Source organism: Meriones unguiculatus, chromosome 7 (assembly GCF_030254825.1).
Source record: "Meriones unguiculatus strain TT.TT164.6M chromosome 7, Bangor_MerUng_6.1, whole genome shotgun sequence".
NCBI classification, from domain to species: domain Eukaryota; kingdom Metazoa; phylum Chordata; class Mammalia; order Rodentia; family Muridae; genus Meriones; species Meriones unguiculatus.
The window spans coordinates 4638964-4666841 of record NC_083355.1 but is presented as its reverse complement, the minus strand read 5'-3'; the positions used below and the strand labels follow the sequence as shown (position 1 = coordinate 4666841).

Here is a 27878-nt window from a genome sequence, read left to right as displayed (position 1 = left end):
CTGCTGCAGAAAAATACAAAAACCCGCAGAGCAAGTGGGACTTTAAGCCGACAGGCTGAACAGAGGCGCCCCAGGCCAGTCCGCCACCCTGGGCCACTCTGCTCGTCTTCTGGGAGGCAGTTGAGCTGCTCCTGTCCAATCTCAAACAGTACAGCTAGGAGAAACCGCAGCAGGGACACAACTCCCAGCACGCCCTGCGCCCGCCACTCCCAGAAGGCTACGCGCGGAAGCTCCTAGGGCGGGGCTTTCCCGGCTCGCCCCGCGCGGTCCACTCCCAGAATGCGGCTGGAAATTTAGCAGAGGGCGTGGCCTACGCGGCGCTTCCCGGTCGACGCCTACTCCCAGAAGGCCGCGGGCGAGGATCTGGAGGCGGGGCGCTCCCGGCATGCTCTACGGCACTCCACCGTCCGCGGGTTTTGAATCGCGTTCTTGGCCGTGTTGGCTGGGGGTGTGACGGCAGCATCATGGGGGCCCCGGCGCTGCCCCCGACCTGGCAGCTGTATCTCCTGGAGCACCGCATCTCCACCTACAAAAACTGGCCCTTCGAGGAGGGCTGCTCCTGCACCCCAGAGCAGGTGAGTCCGCCCCTTCTCGCACTTCAGTGTCGGTACACAGACGTTTCCGCCCCAGCTCCAGAGCGACTCCACCCGGGGCGACTCCACCCGGGGCCTTAGTGTGGCCCCCGGGATCAGAAACCCCTCACTCTCTGTTAGAGCCCTGTTAGCTAGGCTGCCTTGCTCTGCTCAGGACAAGGAAGGACTGCATTGTCCTCCACGAGGCCACCCCACTTCTCCCCATCCTTCTACCCGAACCACTAAGGCTGGTAGCCCCACTGTTGTTAGGCCCTGTAGACCCGGTCTCTTCCCACTACCCCTAGAGAGGCAGCCCCACCTCTCGGCCCGGAACGACCTTCGGGAAAGATAGGATTAAGGTCAGACTGTTGGTTCTGCTCACGAGCTGTCATTTTCAGATGGCGGAGGCTGGCTTCATCCACTGCCCTACGGAGAATGAGCCTGACTTGGCCCAGTGTTTTTTCTGCTTTAAGGAGTTGGAAGGCTGGGAACCAGATGACAACCCTATGTAAGTCCCTGCAGGCTACTGTCAGTGGGTTTCCTGGTGCCCTAGTTCCACTGGGAACCTTTTGGGTTGAACTGGGGTTCCAGACTGGTCTTGAACTTGTTATATAGCTCAGACTGGTCTTGAATTCTCAATTTCTGTCTCAATTTCGTGGGTGCTGCCAACATGCATGGTTTTGTCTGAGGTTTGTTTGGTTTGTATTGAGACAGTGTTTCCCTGTGTAGCCCTGGCTGTCTTGGAACTCCCTCTGTAGACCAAGCTGCCCTCAAATTCAGAGATCCACCTGCCTCTGCGTCCTGAGTACTGAGATTAAAGGTGTGTGCCACTGCCTGAGACTTTTAGATTTTTGTTGTTGTTAATGTGCACATGTGTGTCTTTATTTCTGCCATGGGTGTGGATGTCCATCCCTAGGAGTGGAGTTATTTATAGTAAGTTAAGAGAGCCCTCACGTGGGGTGCCGGGAATTGAGGTCAGGTTCTGTGGAAGAGCACCAAGGGCTCCTAACCACTATCTCCAACCCCAATTTTTTAATATTATTATTATTTTATGCTTTTATTTTTACTGTAATTGGTTGGTTGGTTTTTTCGAGACAGGGTTTCTCTGTGTGGTCTTGGTTGTCCTGGACCTTGCTCTGTAAACCAGGCTGCCCCCAAACTCACAAGGGCTGGGATGAGAGGTGTGCGCCACCCCCACCCATCTATTTATGTTTTTATTTTGTGTGTGTTTTCATGTGGGTGTCCTGGTGGGTGTGGCTGTCAGGACAGCTTAGGGGAGTCAACTCTCTGCTACTGTGTGGGTTCCTGGAATTGAACTCAGGTGAGCAGCTTTGGCAGAAAACATCCTCACCTGCGGAGCCACCTCAATGGCCCCTGCTTGTGATTCTTTAAAAACATCTCTACTGAAATGTAATCCACACACTGCAAAAATAAAAATAACTTTTTAAAGTCTTTGCTTTATCCATTACTTTGGATTTTGTTCTTCAAGATATTTGTTTGGTTTTTATTTTTCTTGGAGATTAAATAGGGCCTTGTACATGGGGGCAAGATTCCAACCACTGAGCCATATCTCTGGCCCTTACTTTTTTGATGCAGAGCCTCATCATGTAGCCCAGGCTGAGCCTCCCACTACTCCCTCCTGAGTGCTGATGTTACATGTGTGGACAAAAAAACAACACAGCTCTGTGTGTATTCAGTCAGGTCACTATATCTGCCTTTCGGTAATGCCTTTCTGTGTTTTCTCACCTTTTTCCCCCCTGACAAAAGTGACTGCTTCCACAGCCTCAATTTTCTCACCCAGAGAAATTGTTTCTCTTCTGGTAAGAGGGGGCTGCAGCTTTTAATCCTGAATGTGGTTTTGGTGTCTAGATCTTAAAGAGGATGGTGTGGTGGTCAGTGAGAAATATCAGTGGTTTTGTTTGTTTGTTTGTTGTTTTGTTTTTTCAAGACAGGGTTTCTTTGTGTAGCCTTTGCTGTCCTGGACTTGCTTTGTAGTCTTAAACTAACAGAGATCTGCCTGCCTCTGCCTCCAGAGTACTGGAATTAAAGGTGGGCACCACCACCGCCCAGCAATGTTGGTATTCTTGAAGTGTTATGGTAGGTTCATGTCAAAGGTAATGGTGCTGGAGAGCTGGCTCAATGGTTAAGAGGACTTGTTGCTTTTACAGAAGACCCAGGTTTGATTCTTGCCCCCACCCACTGCCTAACAATCAACTACATTTAACTCCAGTGTCAGAGGGTCTGAGCCCCCTTCTGGCTTCTGCAAGCACTAAGCACACACGTGGTACACATAAACACAGAACACATGAACACGTATGGCTGTGTTCTCACCTGTCCTGGCCAGCTGCAGTGACATCCCAGATTCAAGAATATTCTTCTTGCAGAGGAATGTGAGTCAGCAAAGTCACCAGAGTAACCTGTCCAATTCAGCCTTGTTCTGAATCTGTGGTGACATTATATCAGCATTCCTGTAAAATGAAATGAAGCATTTTCTCTCAGTTTCTTTGAGGATTTAAAACTTTTTTTTTTATTAGAGAGAGGGTGTGTGTGTGCGTGTGCGTGTGCGTGCGTGCGTGCGTGCGTGTGTGTGTGTGTGCGCGCGCGCGTGCGCGTGTGCGTGGGCACACACATGCACTTGCATCACTTGTATGCACATTTATATGTCTATGGGGAGGTTGAGAGGCAACTTCTAGAAATTAGACCTTTCTGTCTGTCTGTCTTGTCTTTTTCTGCTATGTAGGTTCTAGGATGGAACTCAGGCTGTCAGGCTTAGTGACAAGCATCTTTAGCTGCTGAGCCATCCTGGTGGCTCAGATTTTAAAAGGATCTGACATGCAATTCCTATGAGTTTAATTTTAGATGTTTTGTGTATGGGTGTGTCCTATTTTTTAAGATTTTATTTTATGTAGATGAGTGCTCTATCTGTGTGTACACTTCCATGCCAGAAGAGGGCACCAGATCACATTATAGGTGGGTGTGGGAATTGAACTCAGGTCCTCTGGAAGAGCATCCAGTGCTCTTAACTGCTGAGCCATCTCTCCAATCCTATGGTGCATCATAGGGTTTCCTTTTTTGTTAGTTTGGTTTTTGAGATAGGGTTTCTCTTTATAGCTCTGGCTTCCCTGGAACTCACACTTTAGACCAGGCTGGCCTTGAACTTAGAGTTCCACCTGCCTCTGCCTCCTGAGTCCTGGGATTAAAGGTGTGTGCCACCACTGCCTAGCCTTAGTTAGGGTTTCTTTTGTTGTGAAGAGACACCGTGATCACATTAACTCTTATACAGGAAAGCATTTATCTGGGGCTGGCTTACAGTTCAGAGGTTTAGTCCATTATCATCATGGCCGGAAGCAGGTCAGCAGGCAGGCAGACATGGTGCTGGTGAGGTAGCTGAGAATTCTACATCCATATCAGCAGGCGGCAGGAAGAGAGTGAGACACTAGGCCTAGCTTGAACATCTGAAACATCACCCTCAGTGCCATACTTTCTCCAACCAGGCCACACCTCCAAAAGCACCATTCCCTATGAGCCTATGGGGCATTTTCATTAAAACCACTCCAGGGCTCGGTGGCAGTAGTGGTGCATGCAGGCAGGTGGATCTCTAAATTTTTTGGCTAGCCTAGTCTATGGAGTGAGCTCTAAGACAGCCAGGGCTACACAGAGAAACCCTGTCTGGAAAAACAAAACAGACAAACAAAAAATTATGCAACCTTCCCTATAGCTTACTAAAGGCCTCCAGAAAAATATTCTAATCACAAGGATGGGGAAGACATAGCAGAGAGATAGGCTGTATGCGGTGCTCCTGGGACATTTGGGTCTGATGCCTTGCTTGCAATGCAGAGCAGCGTGTGGCAAGAGACAGCCATGGTAATGGGAGACAGGCTATAGGTTATGAGTAGCCACAGTTTTTGTTTTATTTCCTTTTTTTGTGACAGGGTTTCTCTGTGTGGCCTTGGTTGTCTTGGACTCATTCTGTAGACCCAACTGATCTCAAATTCAGAGATCTGTCTGCCTTTGCTTCCCCAATTGCTGGGATTACAGGCGTGCACCACCAGGCCCGGCTCAAGCCATGGCTTTTTGACATGTTGGTCTATTGATTTTTCTAGAGAGGAGCATAAAAAGCACTCACCTGGGTGTGCCTTCATTGCTGTCAAGAAGAAGGTTGAAGAACTAACCCTCAGTGAATTTCTGAAACTGGACAAAGAAAGAGCCAAGAACAAAATTGTATGTATGATTGAGAATAAGGACTGAGGGCAGTCCTCCAGAAGCCCCAGGGGACCTGCCAAGGGAAGTGCCCTCCACATGGGGAACTTGTGGGGTTAGAGGCCAGACAGGGCTGACCTGGAGTGTGGCTTGGGGCTGTGCAGTGAAGACCTGTCCTTTCAGGGACGGTGGTTCCTAAGGAGGCCTGCAGGGCAAGCATGATAGGCGACAAGCCCTGTCACAGGCTGAGCCCCCAGGGTCGCAGCCATGTGGGTAGAGGTTTGGGAACGTGCAATAGAGAGTATTGACTGAAGTAGAGGTGCCACTGAGCTTTGCCCCTTGTCACATGGAGTTAATTGGGAAGGCTAGTGGCATCATGAGTCCACAAGGAGGCAGCTCCCGTGCAGCCAAGCAAGAGCAGTTAGGTTGGCCCTGTTCTCTGTGTTTCAAGGCAGAGACTAGGGCCTGCTTCTTTATCAAGATTTCTCTTCAGCTTGTAAGTTTTGTTCCTTTGTTGGGTTCATTGTGAAATAACTGTCTGCTGCTGAGGATGATGGTTTGTCGGCAGGAAGAGGGGTGCTGAAGCAGTGAAGAAGGTGTTGGATCGGAGCATGTGCAGATATCCTGCTGCTCAAAGTCCTCATTACACAGTATTTTTGTTTTTTTGTTTTTTGTTTTTTTTTTTATAAGCAGAGATAGGGTTCAATAAACATTTAATGGAAGGTTGGGTGCAGAGTCAAGGGAGAGAGGCACTACTCCATGTTTATCCTCACTTTGGAACCATCCTCCAGACTCACCTGCAAACACCACTCCCTGACTTTTTTGAGACAGGGTTTCTCTGTGTAGCCCTGACTGCACTGGAACTCACTATGTGGACCAGACTGGCCTCAGCTCACAGAAATCCTCCTGCCTCTGCTTTCCCAAGTGCTGGAATATAAAAGCATGTACTACCATGCATGGCCCGAATGTGTTTTCAATAAAGTTTTTTATTTATACTTTATTTTATGTGTATTGAGCAATTTGCTGTGAAGGTCAGAAGAGGGCATTGGATCGCCTAGAACTGGAGCTACCTACAGTTGTGAACCAGCATGTAGGTGCTGAGAATCAAACCCAGGCCCTCTGGAAGACCACCAGTGCTTTTTTTCTTTTTTCTTTTTTCTTTTTTTTTAATTAATTTTTTGTGTGTGTGTGTGGTTTTTTTTACAAGATAGGGTTTCTCTGTAACTTTGGCTATCCTAGACTTGCTTTGTAGAGCAGGCTAGAATCGAACTCACAGTAATTGGCCTGCCTCTACCTCCCTGAGCGCTGGTATTAAAGGTGTGCACCACTGTGCCTGTCGTACCCAGGGCTCATAACTGCTAAGCCCTCCCCAGCCCTCTGAATGGTTTGTTTTGTTTGTTTGTTTATTTGTTTGTTTGTTGGGGTCTTCCTTTGTTCCTTCCTTCCTTCCTTTCTTTTGAGATGGGGTTCCTCTGTTTAGCTCTGGCTGTCCTGGAACTCGCCCTATAGACTCAGCTGGCTTCAAACTCAGAGATCCGCCTGCCTCTGTGCCCTGAGTGCTAGGATTAAAGCTGTGTGCTGTTACAGCCCAGCATTCCTGAATGTTTTTAAGGTTGACGCTCTTGAGTCTGTGGAGTGCCTGTCATGAGGAGCCATTTTTCAGAGGCTTTTTTCTTGTCAATTTATTATTTTTAAGTTACATTCTCTATCTGTGGCTTGGTGGCATAGGTACAGTCCTAGAGTGCAATACCAGCTAATTTGTCTGGCTGAAGGAGAATTAAAAGATAAAGGCTGCACTGGGCTACATGAGTCCAGTTTAAAAAAAAAAAAAAGAGAGAAGTTGCAGCTTATGCTTGGTAAGAGTGTTTGCTTATTATGCTTGAGGCCTAAGTTCTGTTCCCAGGAATAAAAAAATGGTAACTTCCCTTTTAATGATTATTGTCATTTTGTCATGATGGTGATAAAAACTAGAGTGTCACACTCTCTAGGCAAGCCCCCCTTCTGGGCCACACCCAGCCCCGTTGTGTCCATTCATCATTCCAGGCAAAGGAGTCCAACAGCAAGCTGAAAGAATTCCAAGAAACTTCAAAGACCGTCCGCTGCTCCATTGAAAAGATGGCTGCCTTGTTGTGAGCCTTTGCTGGGGAACCTGGACCTGAGTGATGTGCTGCATCTAAGCCACGTGTCCCAGCGTGCCCAGCCTGGGCTTCTTAGCAGTGTCTTAGAGGAGGAGACAATGGTATTTTAAAACTCTGTATCGAATATTTTGTTTTTGCTTGAAAGTGGCTCAGCCTGTGTGGCTACGTCTCTTAGTTTTGTGGCTTTGCACTGTTGTGACCAGGACTTATGCAGTGCGGAAAGGAGTGGGTGAGGAGGGCAGTGTCCTGTCACAGACCTGTTGGGGGGGGGTGCCTCTGTAAGGCGTTTCTGCTCTTCATGTCTCCATACCTGGCAGCTGACTCATCCCGTGCGCTGTGGCCGTGTTTCATGTTGGCACCGATAATTCATCTGTCCTTGTGAGGCAAGTCTTCCTACTGCGGGAAACAGAATAAAATCCTCTAAAGAGTGCACCATGAGCTCTTTCTGTCTTGGGGAGATGGTTTGTGTGGTTTTTTGAGAAAGGTCTCCTGTGGTCCAGGCTGATCTGGAGCTCTGTATAGCCAAGGCTGGTCTTGAACTTGATCTGCTGCCTGCACCTCCCGGGTGCTGAGACACTGGCTTGTGCCACTGCGCCCTGTGCTGTTTGTTTTATGTTAGGAGGTCATAGACTCAGTGGCGTCTGATCTTCAGTCCCAGCATGCACCGCAGAGTTGAACAGCAGTGACAAGACACTGGGATTACAACACGCCCCCCATGGCAACTGGGATAGACAGTGTTGTCAGCTTGACAGTCTAGACTCACCTTGGCCATGGCCTTTGGGGACCTGTTTTGGTTGCATTACTTGAGGTGGCGTCTCAGGAGAGCTAATGGAGAGCTGAGCATCAGCATTCATTCCGCATTGTTTCCTGACTGTGACCAGCAGCTTCATGCCCACAATGCCGACTCCCTGGGTTCACTGGCTTCACTGGCTTCATGGTGGACAGCACCTTGAACTGTGAGCCACAGTGAGCTGCTCCTCCAAGCGCTTTCCTCAGGGGCCATTATCACAACATCAGGATAATCTAAGGCACCAGCTGAGGTGCACATATTGACAATCTCAGAACTTTGGAGAGTGAAGGATCAGGGGTTCAAGGTTATCCTAAGCTGTGCAAATAGAGGTTGAGGTGAGGCTAGGCTATTTGACCCCCTGCTCAGGAAACCATGTGACTGTCCTGCAAGCACAGGAAAAAGCACAGCCCACCCTGTGGCTGAAATGACAGAAGTAAGGCAGCCTGGGCTAAGAGTTGTGCCTATTCATGCAGAGCGTGCGGATAGGCTGAGCTTAAGCAACTTCCACCAGCGTCCAGGCAGGTCTGCTCTGTTCCGCCATGCCAGGGTTCCCAACATCACTGACTCCAGGAGGATCAGCACAGGAAGCCAATAAGACCTTCAGAACCCGTGTTAGAAATGGCGGCCTAGTGACCTGCCAAGGCTTCCAGCCAGGCTGAGTGACCCACTGCTGGGAAACCACGGCAGTACCAGTTCTGCAGCAGCTCAGCAAGGCCCCGGCTCACTCTGAGTCATGCATAAAGCACTCAGGCTACTGTGCTTTTCTTTGCAGCAGTGGTGTGTTCGCCTCGCTCACTTGGTTGTCTCCTGGGAGGCCATTGCAGGAGCTTCTCTGGACATCTGGGGCCCGGCTATCTCCAGAATGCCTCCAGAACCACCCAAAACATTCTGGTGGCCTCTCTGAGGGCTTAGGACAGCTCTGTGCAATAGTAATTCAGGTAATATAAGGGAACCACGGCGTCATTAGGAGCTGGATCTTTGTCTCCAGTCCCACCTCACCACACAGAAATCAGAGAAAGCGGGCCACTTAGAGGAGAGCGCAGCCAAGCAGACATGGCTGTGAGAGACAAGGACCTGTGTCTGCATAGCTGGTCAAGGCCACAGGCAAGCACCAGCAGGAGCATCTGAGCCCAGGTGACAGGACATCTATACAAACAGACCAGCGTGGCCGGTGGCCAGCTCCACCCCAGCCTCCACACAGTGAGAGCAAACACCGCTCTGAATAAAGTCGGGAGCCAGCACAGTCGCGAGTTCCCTGCCTCTCGGCTCAGTCTGTGGGGCTTGCCAGGCTTCAACAGGGAGGGACCAAACTGGGTTTGAGCCCCCGCGACTGGTTGCCCCATAGTCACCAAAGCGGTGATGTTAGTGAGTGCATTCTGAACTGGCACTGTGACCAGCACCCCGAGAAGGTAAAATGCCAGCAAGGGGCCTGGGTAAGTGTGTCAGAGCAACAGGAAGAGCCACCACTGAACCTTCTGCCATCCGAGTTCCTGTCCGAAGCTGACAGCTGGACTAGCAAGGGCCAGTGCAGGGGCAGGAGAGAGGTGTGCCTTCTGGTCATTGCACAAGCAGTCTGGTGGCAGGGGGTGGGGCCATGTGGATGGGAGCTTCTTTCCCACAGCAAAGCCCTGGCTTGGTGGCTGGTTCCACTTGCTTCAGGACCAACTGCTATTCCAGTTACTACTGGTCCCTGGTTGTCACATGTCTTCCCCCACACACACCCTTGAGACAGGGTTTCTCTGTGTAGCGTGGCTGTCCTGAACTCACTCTGTAGACCAGGCTGGCCTTGACTCTGCTGGGATTACAGGCACACGCCAGCGCACCAAGCTTATGGTCACGTGTCTTAAATGGACACCCGGTTCAGTGCTTCCTTAGCGTGTGAACTGGCTTGGCTGCAGCCATGTTTTGTTCAAGATGAAAAGCTATGTGTGTGTAGCCAGTGCCCTCCAACTCTGGAGAGCCCTTTAGAATGCTGTTTCTTGCCTTGCATCTGTGGGCTTAGCCAGCTTCGTCCCTCATGCTGGGTAGATGAATGGACATGCTAGACAGTAATTTGAGGGAGGCTCATCTTCCGTGGGAGGCCGTTTGCCAAGCTCAGTAAAATTAGCTGTCAGCTAGCTGATGCCCAACTGCTGGAGGATAATTTGGCCGACAGTTCCAGCTGCCTCCCCAGACTCAGGCTGGAGGCAGTTAGCTCGGAGCAGGAGGCTCATCAACCACATGGCTGCCACAGAAATGGACTCCTGTCCGGCTGCAGATGTGACCTAGTTGAAGAAGAGCAGCTTGGATACAGACTTGCTCCTGTCACTCAGGAGCTGACCGTCTTCCCCCAGACCCAGTGTCTGTGGTGATGGGTTATGCTGGCTTTGAAGAGCTCCTGCAGAGATAGGCACTCAGCCGGCCTGACATGGCTTACATACTGATGAGGCAACGTGTAATGACTACTAGGTGGTTCTAAAGCAGCACCTCTTAGTCTTTGGGTCCATCGGAGACCGTACCCTGGCAGAATCCATTAGTGCCATTCCCCAGGGACCAGCACCTGCTGCCCAGAGGACAATGTAATCAGCACCTTGAGCTGCTCAGAACCCAGGGTTGAAAATGATAGGCTGCTCAGCGGGAGCTTGCCGGGATGAGTGCAGAGCTGGCGTGGATGCCTCCTGCTGTACTTCCCCAGGGTAGCAGTGGTCTGGGGCATGGCTGCTGCCTGCCCTAACAGCAGCAGTGCACCTGCCTGAGCTGCACAGGAGCGTGAATCTTTGCAAGCCAGCTCAAGGGCAGGGGCCTCAGCGGGAGGGAGACAGGACCCGGCCAGCATGTCGGTTCATGTTTCTACACATGGAGTCTTTAACAGAAGCAAGGCTGCTGTTGTGGCATAGGGTAACTGCCAGGTGACCTCAAGTTTGTGTGATCTGGGGTTGTTCCTTAGCTGTAAGCAGAGTTTGGGGTGGGAGGGTCTCCCTTCTGCTTCCTCCTGTCTTGGGAGGGCTGCAGCTCTCTGAGCACACATTGGGTTCTTAGTCTTTCCCAGGTGATTGGGCTGCCGCCTACCACCTGGTTCCAGAGCAGGGGTGTGTGCAGGACAGTGCCAGCTGGAGGGGTTGTCACACAGCAGATGCGGCTGGGCATGGCTTGGTGCACATATGGATAGAACAGCTCATAAAATACTGGAAGAACTCTGCTCTGAATTCCACTTGAAATATTGTCTTAATAACTTTGCTAAGATTGCTTTTATCTCCAGACTATATTCCTCGAGCCAAGAGCTTAGCAGAGAGAAATATTATATATATATATTATATATATATAATATTTTATATATATAGAGAGACCCAAACAATCCCAGTGAAGGCGTGGCTGGCCTGAGCGTCAAAACTTCAAAATTAAAGAAAGACCATCCCTGGCCCTTCTCTTCAGGCTCTGCTCACCCCAGGGCCAGTGGTTCAGAGCCGCCCCTCCACACCCTGTTCTCCAAACTATAATCCAGCCCACCCAGCTTCAGCTGCCTGGATTCCTCCTGGGTGAGGCTCCTTTGCCTCTCAGCCTTTAGCATCAGACTCCTGTCCTCAGGGTTCTTCTGTATGTGTGCCCCCAAAGGGAGTTACACAGAAGCAATGCTGTTTCTCCCAGCTGCAGGAAACCGACAGAAACCAGGACCCCAAGCTGACATGTGTCACATTCTGAGCTGTCCCTGTATGTGCCCAGCTGGGACTGTCTGCCCACCCTGCGTTCTCCTAGGACCTCTTGGTGCCGTGGTCCAGCTGCTGGCTGCTGCTGCTGTACATCCTGGGGGTGGGTAGGTGGGCGGCAGTCTCAGGCTGGCCTCTGATCCTCTCCCCAACACTAGGGTGCTCACGCTTGCGCCCACTGGTTTGTGGCAACCTTGGGATTTGAACCCATCTGTCTCCCATTCGGCCTCGACTTGAGATTCCTCCCCCACCCCCTACCCCCACCCCCGATTTCCTTGCGAACTTGGCCGCTGGCTCGAGGAAGCAGTGGTCACAGAAGAACCTAGGACAGTGCCTCTCCCACACTCCTGCCCTCCACCTAACTCTGCTCCCAGCCAGCCTGCTTGGCAGCGACACCCCTCCCGTGCCCCCCTCCTGCTGAGCCTCCCGCCCCTCCCGCCGCCGCCGCAACCTTCACTAGCCTGCTTCAGTTCTGTCCGGGAACCCTGTCTGCCCCCAGCCCACAGTTCCCCCTGTCTCCAACTCCCTGCCACCCCCTGCAGCCAGTCGCTAGCTCCGCTTTCCACCCGGCCCGGCATCCCTGCATCCCGTGCGGGGCTGCCCGGCCCTTGCCCCGATGGCTCCGCTGGCGGCGTTGCTTCTGAGCGCAGCCCTGGGCGCCCTACTCAGCTTCGCCCTGCTGGCAGCCGCGGTGGCCAGCGACTATTGGTACATCCTGGAGGTGGCGGACGCCGGCGGCCCGGGGCGCGCGCAGCACTTCTACTCGCATTCCGGGCTCTGGCGGACCTGCGAAGGTGAGCCGCGCCCAGACACTCCCGAGTTCTCCTGCCCTCCCTTGTCTGTTTCCCAACCCCTGCCGCTCTAAGCCCCTCCTGCTGGAGTCTCTGCGGCATCTTGGTCTGCTTCTCAGGGGTCTCTCATTCCATCCTCTTCAGTGTCCCCTCAAACTGCTGGGTGACGGCTGGGGTGTGGAGGGACAGGCTGCTGCCACCGTGGCCGTGGCTGGGGAGTAGTGCGGCCTGGCACTCTGCTTCCTGAAGTTCTGAGTGCTTTCCTCTGGGGCCTGGCAGGGGTCACTGTGTGCTCTTCCTCTGCAGCCCAGGGGCCAGGGAGACCCGGATTGCTTCCTGGAGGAGAGGCCACGGGGCTGGGGAGGGTCAGGAAGCACAGGTGTGCATGGCTGGGCCCCCCAGAAGACCTCAACCCTTCATCCAAGTGACCAGGGGCTCCCTGCTGCCCCTCAAGTCCCCTTGTCACCAGCCTCAGCCTGAGGGATTCCCTGGAAACACAGTGTCAGTGTGTGTGAGTGTGACCTTGTGTGAGCACATGCTACTGTGGGGGGGGGGGGCAGGGAATATGAATTCTATGAATGTGAGAGGCAAGAATAAATGCATGATTGTGTGTCTGTATGTGCTTATGTGTATGCGTGTGCATGTGTGTGTAAGCACATGGGGTTGTAAAGCTTGTGTTTGTAAGCATGCATGTGTGTACGTGTGTGTGTGTGTGCACGAGTGCCCAGGGCTGTGACATTTGTATGTGTAAGCATGCTGTGCTTGTGGCGGAATCTACCTGGCAAAAACCTCCCATGTGTATGTGCGTGTGTAGGTGCATGTGTGCTTGTGCTCGTGTAAGAACCAGAAAGCCTACACAGTGTCAGTCAGGAGGCTCCAGAGAGTGACATCTCTATTGGGGACCCTACCTGGGCATTTCTGAATGTTGGAGATTTTAAACTCACTTCCTTGTAGGTCTGATCTTCTGTGACCCTCCACTAAATGAGAGGCCTAGTCTCTCTCTAGTCCCATTTGCAGCCATGACCCCAAGTCCCGACAGGATGCAAAGGCTGTGCCACCCATATTGCCCATCTCTCATCTGCACCTCGGCTTTCAGGGCAGAACAGCTGCATGCCCCTGATTGACCCGTTTGCCAGTGACAGCCTGGAAGCATCTCCCTCGATACAGCACCTCCTCTGTAAGTCCTGGGGTGCTGCCACCCGTCCCTGACGCTTCGGGCAGGTCTGGGCCCCAGCCACCTCAGCCCCGCCCCACCAAACTGCTTCTGAGGCCTCGGCACCCAGAGGACGTTTCCATCACAGCACTCTGACCTCACCGCCAGATGGAATCCCAGATTCTGGAGCCCCAGCCCTGTCTTCAGGGCTCAGCTGCTCTTCAGTGGAGCCTACCCTTGCCTCTGAGGGAGTGAGCTACCTCAGAGCCTGACTAGATCTCCAGGGGCCCAAGTCCCCCCTTTTGGACTGACCCATAGACAGCCTGCTGCCCCTGAGAGGCCTGAGGGTGGGGTGGGGAGGGCACTGGCAGAGCCTCCCTCAGCCTGGCTGCAGGAAGCCTGCACCAGAAAGAGGTGGCGGCCAATGGGAGGGTCTAGTAGCCACTGTGGTGGAGGTGGGCCTCTGCTCAGACCCGCTGGTGACCTGAGCAGGGGAAGCCGAGGCTATCTTGGGCTCCTCCGTGGAGGCAGGCCCCTCCGCCTGCCCTGAGGCCCCTCTCCCCACAGTGCTGCACCGCACGGTCATGGTGGTCCTGCCTCTGAGCCTCATCCTCATCGTGTGTGGCTGGGTCTGCGGCCTGCTCAGCTCGCTGTCCCAGAGCGTCCCCCTGCTGCTCCTCACTGGCTGCCACTTCTTGCTGGGGGGTGAGTCACAGATCCCCTGGGGGGGTCATCTTGGACTGTAGATTGTGCACTCCACCCCACCCCCAACCATCAAAGGAACCCTAAGGTTGGCCCAGTGGCCCGGCTTCTGGCTGGGGCCTGGGTACACAGGAGCACCCGGGTGGAGCATCTTGGCCAGGCAAACTTGAGGGTCTCCACGATAACTGCAGACTAGTTCTGTGGGCAGACGGTGCAAAAAGAGGGGTGTGGGTTTCCACCCCATCTGCTCCTCATACCAAGTGAGAGGCTGAGACAGAGCGGACAGGCAGGGCAAGTCCTCGGCTCTCACTTCCCAATCCCAGGCTATGAGAAGCCACAGCACCAGGCAGAGCCCCCTTCACGGCCACCTCAGCAGGCTGGAAAGGCAAGGCTTCCGGAACCAGAGGACACGGCCCGGCCATGCCGTCTGTTCCAGCCACCCTGGGCTGCCTGTCCAAGGTGGGCAGGTGGTCACGCAGGGGTCAGTCCTCAGCAGCCCTCATCGCTGGGGCCAGGTTTGTGCTGCTCCCTGGTCTCGGGCCAGTTCTGCTCTCATGGCTGTGACCACAATGATGAGATTACCCAGACAAGCCTGCTGCCCTACAGGAGACACTGGGCTCCTCGGGAGACCTTTGTTAGGAGTGGGATGGGCCTGAGCCTGGGAACCCAGAGCCACTAACTAATGAGGCAGACATTCAGATCCAGGTCCCCAGAGAATGAAATCTCGGCAATTAGAATATCTGCCGTGGCCTTGACTGGGGAGACTGTGAGTGCAAAATCCAGTTAAGAAGACAAGGGAAGCCTGTCAGCAGTAATGGGGTTATAACTGGGGAACTTCATGGTGACATGGAGCCTCTGCATTGTTCTGGGAGTGAAGATACCACCACAGGTAGAGAGCCAGAAGGCAGCTTCTCGGGGAGGCTGACCCCACCTTCCTGGGCAGAGGGTACTTTGCCCTCAGAGGGGAGGACGGGAGGGACTGCGGTCCCCTGAGGCAGGATATGAGAAGGAGAGGCAAGTGGATGTGGATTTGTCACTGCGGGGACCAGCCAGGAGGTGTACAGCAAGAGGGTTAAGGCTGAGAGGCAGGTCTCCTCTCAGCCAGGGAGCTGGGCGCTGCAGGCGAGGGGGCGCCACCTGTGTCGGCTCCTGGGCAGGCCTGAGAGAGTGGCCGTTCTTCCTTCCACGGTGGGTGCTGACCGCCGCCTCTACCTCTTCCAGAGTGCAATGCATTAGATTCTGCTTCACACCCTCCCCAGATGAACCTGTGGCCTTTGCTGCAGGCAGTCAGAAATCCATCCCCCACCCCCATCCCAACACTGCCAAGGGCTGGGGTGGATGGAGGCCAGATAGTGTGGGCTGCAGAGCTGTGCTCTCTTCTGGCATAACCGAGTCCTGGGACCGTTTGCAAGGGGTTTTGTCAGGGGAGGCCTCAGGGTGGAGGACTGTATCGGAACCCCTACCACTCCACCCCCAAAACTAGCATTCACTACTCTTAGTGCTGGTCCTAAAAACGAGGAGGTATCCGGGAGGGGCGGGGAGACAGTGCTGGGCTGCATGCTGAGGGTCTTGCTGCGCCTCTCTCCCCAGGTGCCCTGACCCTGGCAGGGCTGAGCGTCTACGTCAGCTACTCACACCTGGCCTTCGTGGAGACAGCCCGCCTGTATGGCGCGGGCCACATGCAGGCTGTGCACATCAGCTTTGGCTGGTCCCTGGCCCTGGCCTGGGGCTCCTGCGCCTCGGAGGCTCTCAGTGGTGCCCTCCTGCTCACAGCTGCCCGCTTCCTCAGCCTGAGTCAGCGCCCAGGGATGCCCCACTCTGTGATCCTCTGAGGCCCAGGGCGGCGGCTGGTGGGGAGAAGGAAGGCTCAGGCACCCCTGGCATTGGCTGGAATCCTGGCTGGGAAGGCGCCTTGGGGATGGTGTGTTGGGGAAGTCTTCATTTCTACTCCAGCTGGACATGAGGAAGGCAGCCAGCCAGACAGCCCATGTGCTCTTGATGGCACAGTCTGGCGGGGGCACCTCAGGGTTCTGGGTGCCTGGGGGTGCCCTGGGGATGTAGCCCACTCCAGCCGACAGAGCTGAGGCAGCACTCTTCCGTGCTGGGTACTGGCCGAGTGCTTCCCTCCCTCTGTCCCCCCACAATCTAGGCAATGGGTACCACTCACCCAGTGCTGTAGAGTGGGAGACCGAGGCCAAAAACCGAGAACAGGTGGCAGGTCCAGGATCACTGCACTTTGGCAGGACCCTGGGTTCTGTTTTGTTTCCCCTGCCAAGGGGAGGTTGTTGAGGAGGAGGCTTGAGGCCGGGTGGGAGAGCACAACCTACATTCACGGTCACTTTCTTGAGTGCTTCCAGGCAAGACGGACCTTCGGTTCTCAGTCCTTGTCCTCCTGCAGGCTGCTGCCCCAGCTGGCCGGGTGCTGCTTCTTTGCAGCAACTAGGGGGGTGTCTGGGACTTGCCACTGTTGGGTTGAGTTGGGGCCATGCCTGGCCAGCCCCCGGGGTAGCCTGGATAGAGGCCCGGCTCATCTGCAGGTATGGACGCATCCGCTGACAGGCCCGAGCCTGCAGCCTGGGACAGCACAGGTGAGAACTCCGTGTTTATGTAACTGGAGAGCAGACGGCTCTAAGCTAGGGGCTGTGCAGCACCCCAAAGCCCCAGACAGCCCTGATTCCTGAGTTTGGGATATGCGCTAGGGAAGGTAGCGCTTCTCAAGGCTTGGTCCCCGCAGTGTCCCCAGGCCGCTTTTGATTGCTCCTGAGGATATGGGAAGCCCCGGGGATCAGGGGACACTTGGCAAGGTTTAATGGGACGCGCTGAGGGCAAAGGACTGGAGCTGATGGAGACCTCCCTTCTAATTTGTATCCTAACTTTAGCCATTCCATGTAAGAGTTCTGCCAAATGTCTGAATAAATCATCTGTGATGTGTGTGTTTTCCTCATAGAGCTGTTTGTTTGCTTGTTTGTTTATGGTGGGGTGGGCACAGGGACAAAGCCTCACTATTGTTGCCTCCTGCCTCAGTTTCCAGCGGGCTGAGGTGTGCATCACCAGGGCCAGCCTAGAATTCTTCAAAACGGGTAATACATACTCATTTCTTATATTAGAAGGGTGAACACACCCCAGCGCACGCTCATGTGTCATGTGTTTGTGTGTGTGTGTCCATCACAGTGTCATGTCCTGTAGCTACAATTGCCTTCCTCCTAGGTGCAGAGACTGAGATAGCCTTGGGCCTCTACAGGACCTGGGCTGGCTAGAGGAAACATTTGCTGAGGTGTCTGCCTGTGGGGAGCTAGCCCACAGAATGTGGGTGCATCAGGGTTCCCGGCTACCCTGGGGAAGACCTACGCAGTGGCCGTGAAGGCCTCCACATTGCCTCAGGGCATGTGCCTGTGTACATGGGCATGTGACCAGGCAGGGGACTTGCTGAACCAGCTGAGGCCTCTGCTCTGATGGGCCAGTCTCCTTGGTAACAGGCCCAAGGCCTTGTTTCATGGTTCACTGGGTAGCTGGGCTGTGAGGCCCAGGTGAAAGGCAGGCAAGTGTTATCGCCGCTCGGGGAGGAGTTAGCGGCTCAGAGCCGATGAGAACAGACAGCAGGCTCCGGTGGTGCCCTGTACCTTACATCCAGTAAACGAGAGACTACTGGGCAGCTTGCCCACATGGACAAGAGCCAGCCCCCGTGGCAACCAGGCCTCACAGGCAGGGGATGCGTGGGCCTCAGGCCTGCAGCCGAATGTGGGTCCAGCTAAGATGCCCCATCGCGGTGCGGGGCTCACTACCTCTGAACTCACTTCCCTGTAAACACTCTGCTCTGCCATGCCATGGCTGCCTCCAGTCATTTCTCTTCTGATGCCACCACCAGAACCTGAACCATAAGGACTCAGTGTCTCAGATGCAGACTTCGCCTCAGCCAGCATCCATAGTTTTTAGCAGCAGCCTTCAGATGCTGGGGAGATTCTGACCGTATCCCTTCAGGCCCCTTTCTGACACACTAAGTGTGGGCTGACCCAGGGATACATAGGAAGAGGCAGACAGCACCTCACAGCTCTTGCCTCAGTCTCTCAAGCGCTGGTGCTAGGGGGGCACACTGCTGAGGCTGGGGTGAGGAGAGGCTTGCCTGGGCACACAGGGGTAAAGCCGGGCACACTGCAGACAGGCCACCAAAGAGGCTGATGACCCACCCAGGGCAGTCATTGGTTAGGAAAGGTCAAGCACAGCTTCGGCCAACCCTCCCGTTCCTGAGGCCAGAAACTTGGAGCTAGAGGGGCATTCCTGCCCGCTTAAGGCTCTGGCTTGTCTGGGAAGGCTACGTCCGCAGCCGTGGGCAACAACACAGTGCACACTGCCCCTCCCCAGAAGGCAGCATGGGCGAGCAGGAGGGAGGCACTGGCTTCATGCTCTACCACCTCAGGCCCAGGAAAAAAGCTCTGCGGCCTGTGGGAGCCTCAAGCACTAGACCCCAGACACCTCTGGGGAAGGGGAAGAGCACTGCTCTCCCCACACAGTCGTGTGCACCCCACACAGCCGTCTGCCCGTCCCTTTGATGGTCCCACACCACCAAACCGCGCAGGCTAGCTCTGGCGGCTTCCCCGCCACCTCCACCTGGGCTCTCTGCTGAACTTTCGCTTCACTCAGTCTCCCCTTGGGCTCCTCTCGAAGGCTGAGCGCAGAAGCGTTTGATGGCTGCCACTTTAGATCCTGGTGTCCCCCAAAGGTCCACGTGGCAAACGCTTCCACCATGATGTTCTGTCTCACATGGACACAGAGCCTCAGGGTCACCAGTCACAGACTGAAGCCTCCAAGACTGGGAACCAAGAGAAACTGTTTCTGTAGTAAGTTGGCTGCTTTTGGTGACTGTTTTAGTGACATACAGCTGAGCTGGTACTTCCAGAATGAAGCATCCGTGAGTATGGTTTATGCTAGTTTATGTGTGTGGATGTTTTTGCTTGTGTGCGTATCTGTGTACTTTGTGTGTGCGCCTGGTGCCAGTGCAGGCCGGAGGTGGGGCATAAGGTCCTCTGGAACTGGAATTACAGATGGTTGTGAGCCACCACGTGTGTGCAGGGAATTGAACCCAGGTTCCCTAGAAGAGCAGCCAGTGCCCATAACTGCTAACCTCTCCAGTTCCAATACTGAAATTATTTTTAATTTTTTGTGTATTAGTATCTTCTCTGCATGTATGTCTGCATTATGTGCATGCCTGGTGACAGTGGAGGCCAGAGGAGGGCGTCAGGGCCCCTGGAACTGGAGTTACAGGTGGTTGTGAGCCACGGTGTGGGTGCCAGAAGTTGAACCTGTTGCTTTCTGTCATGTATTTAGCTAGCACAGAAAAATAACCAATACAAGGCCTTCAATACTTTATTTCACAGCCCATCTCTGATAACACCATTATGTCAGCCACTAAGGACCTGTTTGTTTGAAGACAGGGTCTCCTGTAGCCCAGGTTTGCATCAGACTCTCTGTGTGGCTCAGAATGACCTCGAACTTCTCATCCTCCGCCCTGCTAGGATTCCAGATGTGAGCCAACACACCTGTTTATACAGTGTTGGAGACTGAACCCAGGGCTTGTGCACAGTAGGCAATCAGGCTACACTTCCCAGCCCCAGGATCTGTCCCCTTTATCCACATCCTTCTCTGGATAATTCAGTTGCATCTCATGCCATCCTGTCTGCTTATTCCTGACTGGATGAGGCCACCACTGGAGGGAACCAGAGGCTGAATGATGTCATCTTCCAGAGACGACCAGCCTTCACCAGGCTTGGTGCAGCTCACTGCCCACTTCAGTCGTAGCCAGGGCAGGGGTCCCTGGTCCCCTGAGCTCAGGGCTCCAACTGTCTCAGCACGAACTCCCACTTCCTCAGTGCCAGTTCCGTGTCCTGAGCAGACACATCTCTGTGCCACACGGCCCGCACAGACCGTCCCGTCCAGGGAAACAGCAGCACGCGCACGGCACGGCCAGTCTGTGCCACCTCCTCCGCGCTCACAGCCTGGAGGCGCTGGCACAGCTCCGTCGGGGGCAGTCCAGCCACGTGTACCAGCACCATGTTGGTCTCCACGGTGGCGGGGTTCACAGAGCAAACGGGTGACGCCAGCTCTTGGAGTCCTGGAGCCAGACACGATGGTGAGTACAGCCCAACCCTCGGGCTTAGCCATGGGCTACCACCAGAACTACCCCCAGGGAAGGCAGCAGGGCAGCCCAGTTAGCTTTGGGGAAACAGGCCCCGAAAGATGTGGCGTTTGGAACATGGACTGGATCCTGCTATTCCTCTCTGTATCTTAGTGAACAAACTGGTCTACTTCTCTGGGCTCCAAGTGGGGACATTCTAGGACTGTTATGAAAATTGAGAAAATGCACAAAAGACCCAAGTTGGAGGCTCCAGTCTTTCTTGGGTCCTTACTCTGCTGGTTGCATCCTGGTGCTGGGTGCCCCGAGGAGGAGGAGGAGGGCCTGGTGAGACAGGAAGACCCAGGGCTCATCCTAGAAGCTTAGTTTTAACTCTCCACATGCTAGAGGCTTAGGGTGCAGATCTGTGGGGGCCCTGGTCCTGCTGGGGACATCTGGGCCCAGGTAGGAGGGAGCAAAGGGGAGCGAGGGTGGGGGTTGGTCCGGGCACCTTCAGCGAATCTCCGCGCATTCTCATGGTCCCTCGGCAGCACCTCCTCGGACTCCTCCAGTCCCACCAGGGCAGCCGCAGCTAGCACTCCAGCCTGCCGCATGCCTCCACCCAGGGCCTTTCGGAGGCGCCAGGCCTCCTCAATGAAGTCTTTGGATCCCCCAACCACAGCCCCGACTGGTGCGCCAAGCCCCTAAGGGAGAGAGGTGAAACTCCTGGGGCCGTCTTGTACAACCTGCCCCTGTGAGGGGGAGGGGGAAGGCTGCAGCCCAGGACAGCAGGGGTGGCAGGCTCTGGAAGGCCAGCCTACCTTAGAGAAGCAGAAGGACACAGAGTCACAGTGCTCCACGAGATGGGCGGGAGGCACACGCAGAGCCACAGCTGCGTTCATCAGCCGCGCCCCGTCCAGGTGGACCCGCGCTCCATGGGCATGGGCCAGCAGGCGCACCTGGAGGCAAAGGTCAGACAGCGTTCAGTGGGGCCAGGTGTGGGCAGGGCGAGTTTCCCAGGGGCCACTGGGCTTGGCATCTTTTTTAAAAAATATTTATATTATTATTAATTATTCTAGGACGTGTCTGTACATGGATATAGTTGTGGCACTGGATTCCCCAGGAGCTGGAGTTACAGTTGGGAGCTGCCTGGTGTGGGTGCTGGGAATGAAATTCAGGTCCTCTAGAAGAGCAGCAAGTGCTTTGAGCCACCAAGCCACTTCTCCAGTTGTCTCAACGCTTTTTATTTTATGTGTACGTGTGGGTATATGCCACATGTGGTGGTGCGCCCAAGGGAGGCCAGAAGAGGCTGCTGGGTCCCCTGGAGCTAGAGTCACAGGCAGTTTTGATCCTGCCAAACTCAGGTCCTCTGCAAGAGCACTGTTCTCAGCCCCTGGGCAATCTCTCCAGCCCCACAGAGCCTGTGTTGGAGGTAGGACTGGTCAGCGGACACAGGAGGCCAAGAGCATGCTGGCACTGGGGCCCAGCCTGGTGGGAGCCTACTTGGCGGAGGTAGTCGATGGGTAAGACCCGGCCCCCTGCGATGTTGTGCGTGTTCTCCAGGCACACGAGCTCGCAGACCGGATGGTAGGCGCTCCCGAAGCCCCGAGTCAGTGCCCTCTCTAGCTCATTCAGGTCCAGGGTGCCTTGGGGCAGGTCTGGGAGGGGGTGGGAGTGAACCCCAGCGATCTGCAGGTGGGAGAGGACACGGGATCAGGTGGGTCTGGTGTCACCTTCTGGTAGCGAGGTTCCTCTGCAGTAGGAACCACCCCTGGGACCCAGAGTCTTTCTCTCTGAGCCTCTTCAGGAGGCTGCTGGCCCCTTGCTTTTCTGTTCAGAGGCCGGCTGTCCTTTGGCTGCTCTCTGGAGTGCTAGTGTGCTATTTGTCCACTAGGGGGCAGTAATGCACCAAGGCAGATGAGCAAATCTGGGCCCAAGCCCTCCATCCCCTCTCCCTTGCAAGTTTCTGTTCCCCATCCTGTCTCCCCCCTCTCCCAGTTCCAGCCTGCTGCCTGGGAAGCAAGGGCCTACCTTAGCATCCTGGAGGATGTCCAAAACCCCAGGGGAGTGGTGTCTGGTCCTTACCTGAGCCACTCCGCCCTGCTCATAGACGTTGAGGTGGCATTCCTGCCCAAGGATGACCTGGGAACCCCGGCGCCGGCAGTGACCCATCACTGAGACATGGGAGGAGGGCAGGACTTGAAACTGGGTCCAGAAGGTCCCTCTGCCCCTGCTCAGCTTGGCCAGGCTGAGCCAGGCCCCCCAGTGAGCTCAGACTGCCTCTGTGGATTAGGAAACAGTACCCCTCAAAACACCTCACTGCCACGCGTTGGAAAGACTGGTGTGCCATACGGCTCAGGGGTGGTTTTGCTCGGCACCAACCTGCATCAGATCCCTCTGGCTAGCAAGGAAGTTCCTGCATGCTGTGCCCAGGGCCTGGCAGCCCAGGGCACCAGCAGCAGCTGGACCTTGTCAGAAAGCTGAGGACTCAAGCACAGTGGAGAACAACCCAGGCCAGGGCTGCAAGGCCAGCAGCCAGGAGGAAGAGCTAGGGAGTGGCAGGGACTGTGCAGACCTCACTGCCACCTGCCGAGGTGCTCCACTGGCTGCACCCAAGAGAAATCCAGGAATGTGTCCAGCGGTGCCACAGACCCCGGCTCAGAGGGGCGGGGTGGACGCTCACCAGAGATGAGGTTGGCCATGGTGTTGGTGGGCACAAACAGGGTCCGCTCCACTCCGAGCAGCTTTGCAGCCTTTTCCTGCAGTTCTGAGGGGGGAGGGTAGAGCAAGAACGCCGCCATTACTCCGGGCCACTGGACCCGGCACAGGTCAATGTGCACTTGTTTCTGGGTGTGGCGGTATAGACAGATTCCAATACTCTGGAATACAAGACTATAACTGAGTTGTAGGGCAGCCTGAACGACATAGCAAGACCTTGTCTTAGGCATCTCCCTGAAGAAAAAACAGTGTATTTGTTCAGATGGGAGCCCATGGCCCCACGGGCGGGGCTCGGAGGCCAGCTGCCATCCTTGCCCTCTGTGGTCTCACGTGCCATACCCGGAGGCTTCTCTCAATCTCCTGCCCCAGGCCACCGAAACTCTCTTGTGGTCTGCACCCCCTTTCCCACCCAGACCTCACACCTGTTTTTCTTTCTTTCCCAGCAGCCCCAGCAGGTGAGGCCCTGTGGTTTCCCTGCAGACTTCCTCTCTGCCTCACCACGGAAGAAGAGCCTCTGGGGAGGCGGCAGGGCATCAAGGGTACAGCTGGCGGGTGAGGGAACGGCCTGTGTAAAGCCGTGCTGGCTTTTCTGTGGCACCATATCCAATGCTGGAGTGAAGGCATAGGCGTCTCCCGCACCCTGAGCGCTGGCTGGCTGCAGCCACTCATCGGTCAGTGAGCGCTGCTCTTTCCTCCTCCCAGAACTGCACCCCCCCCCCCCGCCCCTTTCAAAAGACACCCTCCTCAGACTCCTGTCAAGGCCAGCACCTCCCAGCCTTGATGTGGTGACCTGTTTACACCAGGTGCCTGCCGAGCAGCTCAGCATCTTTGAAGTTCCTGGTAGCAGCCTGTTGTCGCTAGATTCCTCATCAGCCCCCAGTGACCCCGGGGCCCAAAAACAGGCCTCCAGGGGTCAAGTGGTGATCTGTGGTTTATCTCTGAACCGGCGGCAGCGGCACACACCCCAGCAACACTCGAGGTCTACTTTAGCAGTGACTCTCGAGCCCGGGTTGCCTTTGGTTTGCTGTCTCCTTACAGCATTCCCTAGGGTTATAAAATGCTGCCCCTGGGAAGGTGCAGCAAGCGCTTTCTTTTTGCAGTCGGTTTTGTCTCTGTGAAGTCAGTGACTGCAGGAGAGTAGTTACAAGCCACTGCAGTCAGACCTGCCTCAGACCCTGGTTCTTCCCTGTTCTCTATGTGGGTCCTTGCGCTCTTCTCTGGTCTCTCAGAGCCTGGCTTTGCAGGGCTGGACAACTTCCATCTGCGCAGTTAGGTGACAGCAGACAGAAATTACAGGGTGGTCTTGTTAAAAATGCAGATTCTGGCTCCTCAAGTCCAGTATGGCGCTCAGGGGTCCGCATTAGCAAGGGTCTCCCCGAGAACCAGCAAGGACGCAGAGCGCACCACTTGGCCTGCTGCTGCCTTTTCAGATGCAAGGCATCACTCTGCGTCCATGCTGTCCTCCTGTCAGCACCGCGGACAGCGCCAGGGGTCACCTCAACGACCCCTGCCCCGGGCCTATTCGCCCGGCTCACCGTGGACCGTGGGATCTTCGCCGTAATCATCGTCTCCTACGGCCGCCTCGGCCATGGCTCGCCTCATGGCCGGGCCTGGCCGAGTCACAGTGTCGCTGCGCAGGTCCACCACGTGGGCTGGGACCCCCGCCCAGTTCCCAGACCACTGAGCACAGGGCACCTTGAGCCCTGGGACAGCAGTCCGGGCCAGTCTGCAGAGCATGGCTGGGGCACTCGCCTTCCTCGCCAGTAGGAACGCGGTGGACAGTCTCTCCCGTGCCAGCAGGAGTAGATACGTGCAGCTGGACTCTTCTGACCCCGCACGGACCTGAGCTGGGCAGTCCTGGAGCACTCTGGGAATTGTAGTCCTCTCTGGAAGTTTATACTTTTTTTTCAAGCCCCGCAGCATGCTGGGAGTTGTAGTTCGTTTCATTCCTGCACAGGCTAGGAGAATTTGGGATGACAGTTTCTTGCTTTGCTGAAGGGGAAATGCAGCTGCGGTCCAGGTGACTTGTAGCATGGACCTGACAATGCTCGCTTAACTTAGTTAAGCATCCCATCCACTCTGGGAAACAACCCGGGTGCTGGGAATGGAATTCAGATTCTCTTCGTAAGCAGTACCATCCTAACCGCTGAGCCATCTCTCCACCCCTCACATCCTTGTTTTCCACCGGTGGAAACAAGCTGCAGACGATGATCTGAAGTCCAGGAATCATGTTGCTGGTAAAGAGTAGCATTCCACCATCGGAGTCTTTTTAATTTTTCTCTTTTGAAATAGGGTCTTCTGTATCCCAGACCAGTTCTGCACTCACGGAGTAGCCTAGCTGACCTCGAACTTCGGACCGTCCTGCTTGGGATTTTAGGTGTCTGCCACCATGCCTTTTTTATGCTGTGCTAGGGCTTCGTGCATGCTAGGCAAGCATGCTACCAAATGGGAAACATCTCCAGCCTCTCTGTTTAGAAAAAAGAATTTTAAGCTGGGTGGTAGTGGTTTGTACCTTTAATCCCAGCACTCTGGAGGTAGTGATAGGAAGATCTCTGAGTTTGAGGCCAGCCTGGTCTACAGAGTGAGTGAGGACAGCCAGGGCTACATAGAGAGAGCCTGTCTCAAAAACAAAGAAACAACAAAAACAACAACAACAACAACAAAACTAACTAAGGGGTGGTGTTGGAAAGAATTTAAAACTTTTAAAATTATGTGTATAGGGTGGGGAGTATATGCACATGAGTGTAGTTACCTACTGTGACCAGAAGAGGGCGATGGAAACCCTGGAGCTAGCATCACAGGAGCAGGGGCTGGAGGTACAACCTACTAGGACATAATGGGAAAAAGAACCACAGCGGTATCTAGAAATGCCCCTCCTTCCTACACCATTGCCCTCGACAGACTAGATGCTTCCATGGAAGTCATGCCCAAGAATGCCGTGTGACAGAGCACCTACCCTTCCATTGATTCCCCTACAAAAGGTAGGTGGGATGGCTCAGGCCTGTAATCCCAGTTCTTTGGGAGGCTGAGGCTTGAGGATAGTTTCCAGCATCAGGCCAGTTTGCACTAGAGTGAGACTCTGTTTCAAAAACAAACAAACAATAGCAAGGAAAATGAAATCTGCCCAGTCCTCGATATGAGTCAGTAGCTGTGTTAGGGTGCCCAGCTATGGTGAGGATGGGAGGCTGCAGCTGACCGTCCCTGGCTGGTGGCGCGCTCTACTGTTTATCCGGATGTTGGAGCTGCAAAAGCGCCAGAACTTGGCGCTTCTATTGTGGGGTGCACTCTGACTTACCAGGACCAGGGGGGCTGGGAACGCAGCGCTTCTCAGCTGCTTCCCTCTCTGATATGAGTCTATTGGGAGCAGGCTGGTCTGAGAGGGGCCCCATTCTAGCAAGGCACCGTTCGGATATACTGACCTTGCTGTGTATCTGTCTGCCTTCCTCCTGCTGTGTCTGCAGGTGGTGTGTGGGATGAGCAGCCTCCAGGCAGGCTTCCTGGAGGAAGCATCAGTTTTTGAAGACAGGGGAGAGTGATGTGGGTAGAGGACACACTGATCACGTCAGTTGCTGTCCCCTGCCAGAAGTCCAGGGGGCTGCAGAGGTGAGGTGTGGAGGAGCAGCGTAGAGGGCACCTGTAGGGACAAGCGGGCTCTCTAAGGGACTCTTCCCTTCTCCCATAAGCTTAGCAGAACCACACTCAAAAGGTGTAGAGGTCAAGACCCAGCAGGCCTGGAGCTCCAGGGACCTGCATCTAATAGAAAGGCTCCCTGCTTCCTAACCACGGGGTGCTCTGGCCCTGACCCACAAGCTCTGCCTAGTTCCCGAATTCCAGTCCTTAGAAAACAATCCCTTATCTCATTGTCTGGCTCCAGCCCTTCTGCTGGGAAATGGGGGGCGGGAGCGAAGACTCCATGGGAAGGGGGGTGGATGGGCTGGGAGCAGCCATGGGAGCTCTCAGGGGAGAGAGGGGACAAAAGAGCAAGGCACCTCCCTTTGATGACAGAAGCAGAGAATGGCCACCTGCTTATAATCCTCTCAGAGACTACAAGGCCTTCAGCAGCCATGGAGAGTGGGGACAGGACACATGGCTTGAGGACACCCTCCCCCCACTCCTCCCCTCCCCCCGTACAGGTGACATAGCTAGACCATTAGCTTTTGTCCCTCTCAAGCGGGCCAGTCTCCCCACTGAGGTATATTCTTCCTGGGAGCAATAGGACAGTTGCATGTCTCTGTCTGTCTGTCTGTCTCTCTCTCATGTGTGTGTGTGTGTGTGTGTGCACATATGTACACACATATGTATCTGTATGGATTCTGTGTGCATGCATGAGTATATAGTATGTGTATATACGTGTACATGTTTAAGGGTGGATATGTGTACGATTCTGTGTGTACACGTTGTGTGCTTTCCTTAGCCATACCTGAGGCTTGCTCGGGTACCTGAACAGCCATACCTGCTGTGCTCCAGATTTATCTGGCCTCTTAATCCTTTAACTGAATCATCTCTAGACTGTATCGCTGGGGACAGCGGGGGACAAGCCACCCTCCCTAGATAGGGTAAGGAATCTCCTATAGCACCAGCTCCCTTTGTCCCTGGACCCCAGGCTGACCCTGTCCCTCTTCTTCTCTAATTGTGGCCTGTCTGCAGTTGTTAGCACCAGAGAGTTCCTGCTGCAGAGGTCATGGGGTCACCTCACCTTGCTGGTTGTCTCCTCCTCTCCCTGCAGCCAGTACTCTGGGCAGGATGACCTGAGTGCCGCCATCATTGGCCCTTTTCTTGGGTGCTTCTGTGCAGGTGCACATGCGCATGGAGGCCAGAGGTGGACCTCAGGACCTCAGGGGTTGTTCTTCTGGTGCGTCTACCTTATTCTCTTCCTGGGACGTGGGACTCACTGATTAGGATGGTTCGTTAACCATCCAGCCTCACACTGTCTCTGTCTCCTCAGGTGGGCATTCCAAATGCCGGGCACCATAACAGTGCTTTCCACGGGTGCTGGGGATGGCACTCAGGTTACAAGACTAACCC

General features: G+C 54.7%; 3 protein-coding genes across 8 annotated transcripts; 2 read left to right on the top strand and 1 right to left on the bottom strand.

Moving 5' to 3' along the window:
- The first annotated feature begins 304 nt into the window (after positions 1-304).
- Birc5 (baculoviral IAP repeat containing 5) lies at positions 305-7340 on the top strand. Its single transcript, XM_021640542.2, has 4 exons — positions 305-575; positions 971-1080; positions 4676-4793; positions 6816-7340. The coding sequence occupies exons 1-4, from the start codon at positions 465-467 to the stop codon at positions 6903-6905; spliced, it is 429 nt and encodes a 142-aa protein (XP_021496217.1). The 5' UTR covers positions 305-464; the 3' UTR covers positions 6906-7340.
- A 4523-nt stretch (positions 7341-11863) lies between these two features.
- Positions 11864-16973, top strand: Tmem235 (transmembrane protein 235). Its single transcript, XM_021640505.2, has 4 exons — positions 11864-12177; positions 13271-13351; positions 13895-14032; positions 15620-16973. Exons 1-4 carry the CDS (start codon positions 12000-12002, stop codon positions 15859-15861), a joined length of 639 nt encoding a protein of 212 aa, XP_021496180.1. The 5' UTR covers positions 11864-11999; the 3' UTR covers positions 15862-16973.
- Positions 16974-19372: 2399 nt separating this feature from the next.
- Positions 19373-26551, bottom strand: LOC110550326 (uncharacterized). 6 transcript variants are annotated; one of them, XM_060386315.1, is made up of 8 exons: positions 26273-26551; positions 25810-25932; positions 22819-22902; positions 22221-22309; positions 21639-21824; positions 20957-21094; positions 20647-20839; positions 19373-20135 (listed from the first exon to the last, which is right to left on the bottom strand). In XM_060386315.1, exons 3-8 carry the CDS (start codon positions 22835-22837, stop codon positions 19852-19854), a joined length of 909 nt encoding a protein of 302 aa, XP_060242298.1. In that variant the 5' UTR covers positions 22838-22902; positions 25810-25932; positions 26273-26551; the 3' UTR covers positions 19373-19851. The 6 variants fall into 6 exon arrangements, with proteins under 6 accessions (XP_060242298.1, XP_021495813.2, XP_060242297.1 ...); XM_021640138.2 differs by lacking the exons at positions 25810-25932; positions 26273-26551 and adding an exon at positions 24389-25035; XM_060386314.1 differs by lacking the exons at positions 25810-25932; positions 26273-26551 and adding an exon at positions 24606-24711.
- Between the last annotated feature and the right edge of the window lie 1327 nt (positions 26552-27878).

Excerpts from the sequence above, each read along its gene's own strand:
- Birc5 (XM_021640542.2), top strand. The coding sequence starts at position 465 with ATGGGGGCCCCGGCGCTGCCCCCGACCTGGCAGCTGTATCTCCTGGAG. Across the intron at positions 576-970 it reads GCTCCTGCACCCCAGAGCAG|ATGGCGGAGGCTGGCTTCAT; the intron begins GTGAGTCCGCCC and ends TGTCATTTTCAG. Across the intron at positions 4,794-6,815 it reads AAAGAGCCAAGAACAAAATT|GCAAAGGAGTCCAACAGCAA; the intron begins GTATGTATGATT and ends TCATCATTCCAG.
- Tmem235 (XM_021640505.2), top strand. The coding sequence starts at position 12,000 with ATGGCTCCGCTGGCGGCGTTGCTTCTGAGCGCAGCCCTGGGCGCCCTA. Across the intron at positions 13,352-13,894 it reads CTCGATACAGCACCTCCTCT|TGCTGCACCGCACGGTCATG; the intron begins GTAAGTCCTGGG and ends CTCTCCCCACAG. Across the intron at positions 14,033-15,619 it reads CTGCCACTTCTTGCTGGGGG|GTGCCCTGACCCTGGCAGGG; the intron begins GTGAGTCACAGA and ends CTCTCTCCCCAG.
- LOC110550326 (XM_021640138.2), bottom strand. The coding sequence starts at position 24,887 with ATGCTACAAGTCACCTGGACCGCAGCTGCATTTCCCCTTCAGCAAAGC. Across the intron at positions 22,903-24,388 it reads CGAAGATCCCACGGTCCACG|AACTGCAGGAAAAGGCTGCA; the intron begins GTGAGCCGGGCG and ends CTCCCCCCTCAG. Across the intron at positions 20,136-20,646 it reads TGCGCGGAGATTCGCTGAAG|GACTCCAAGAGCTGGCGTCA; the intron begins GTGCCCGGACCA and ends GTCTGGCTCCAG.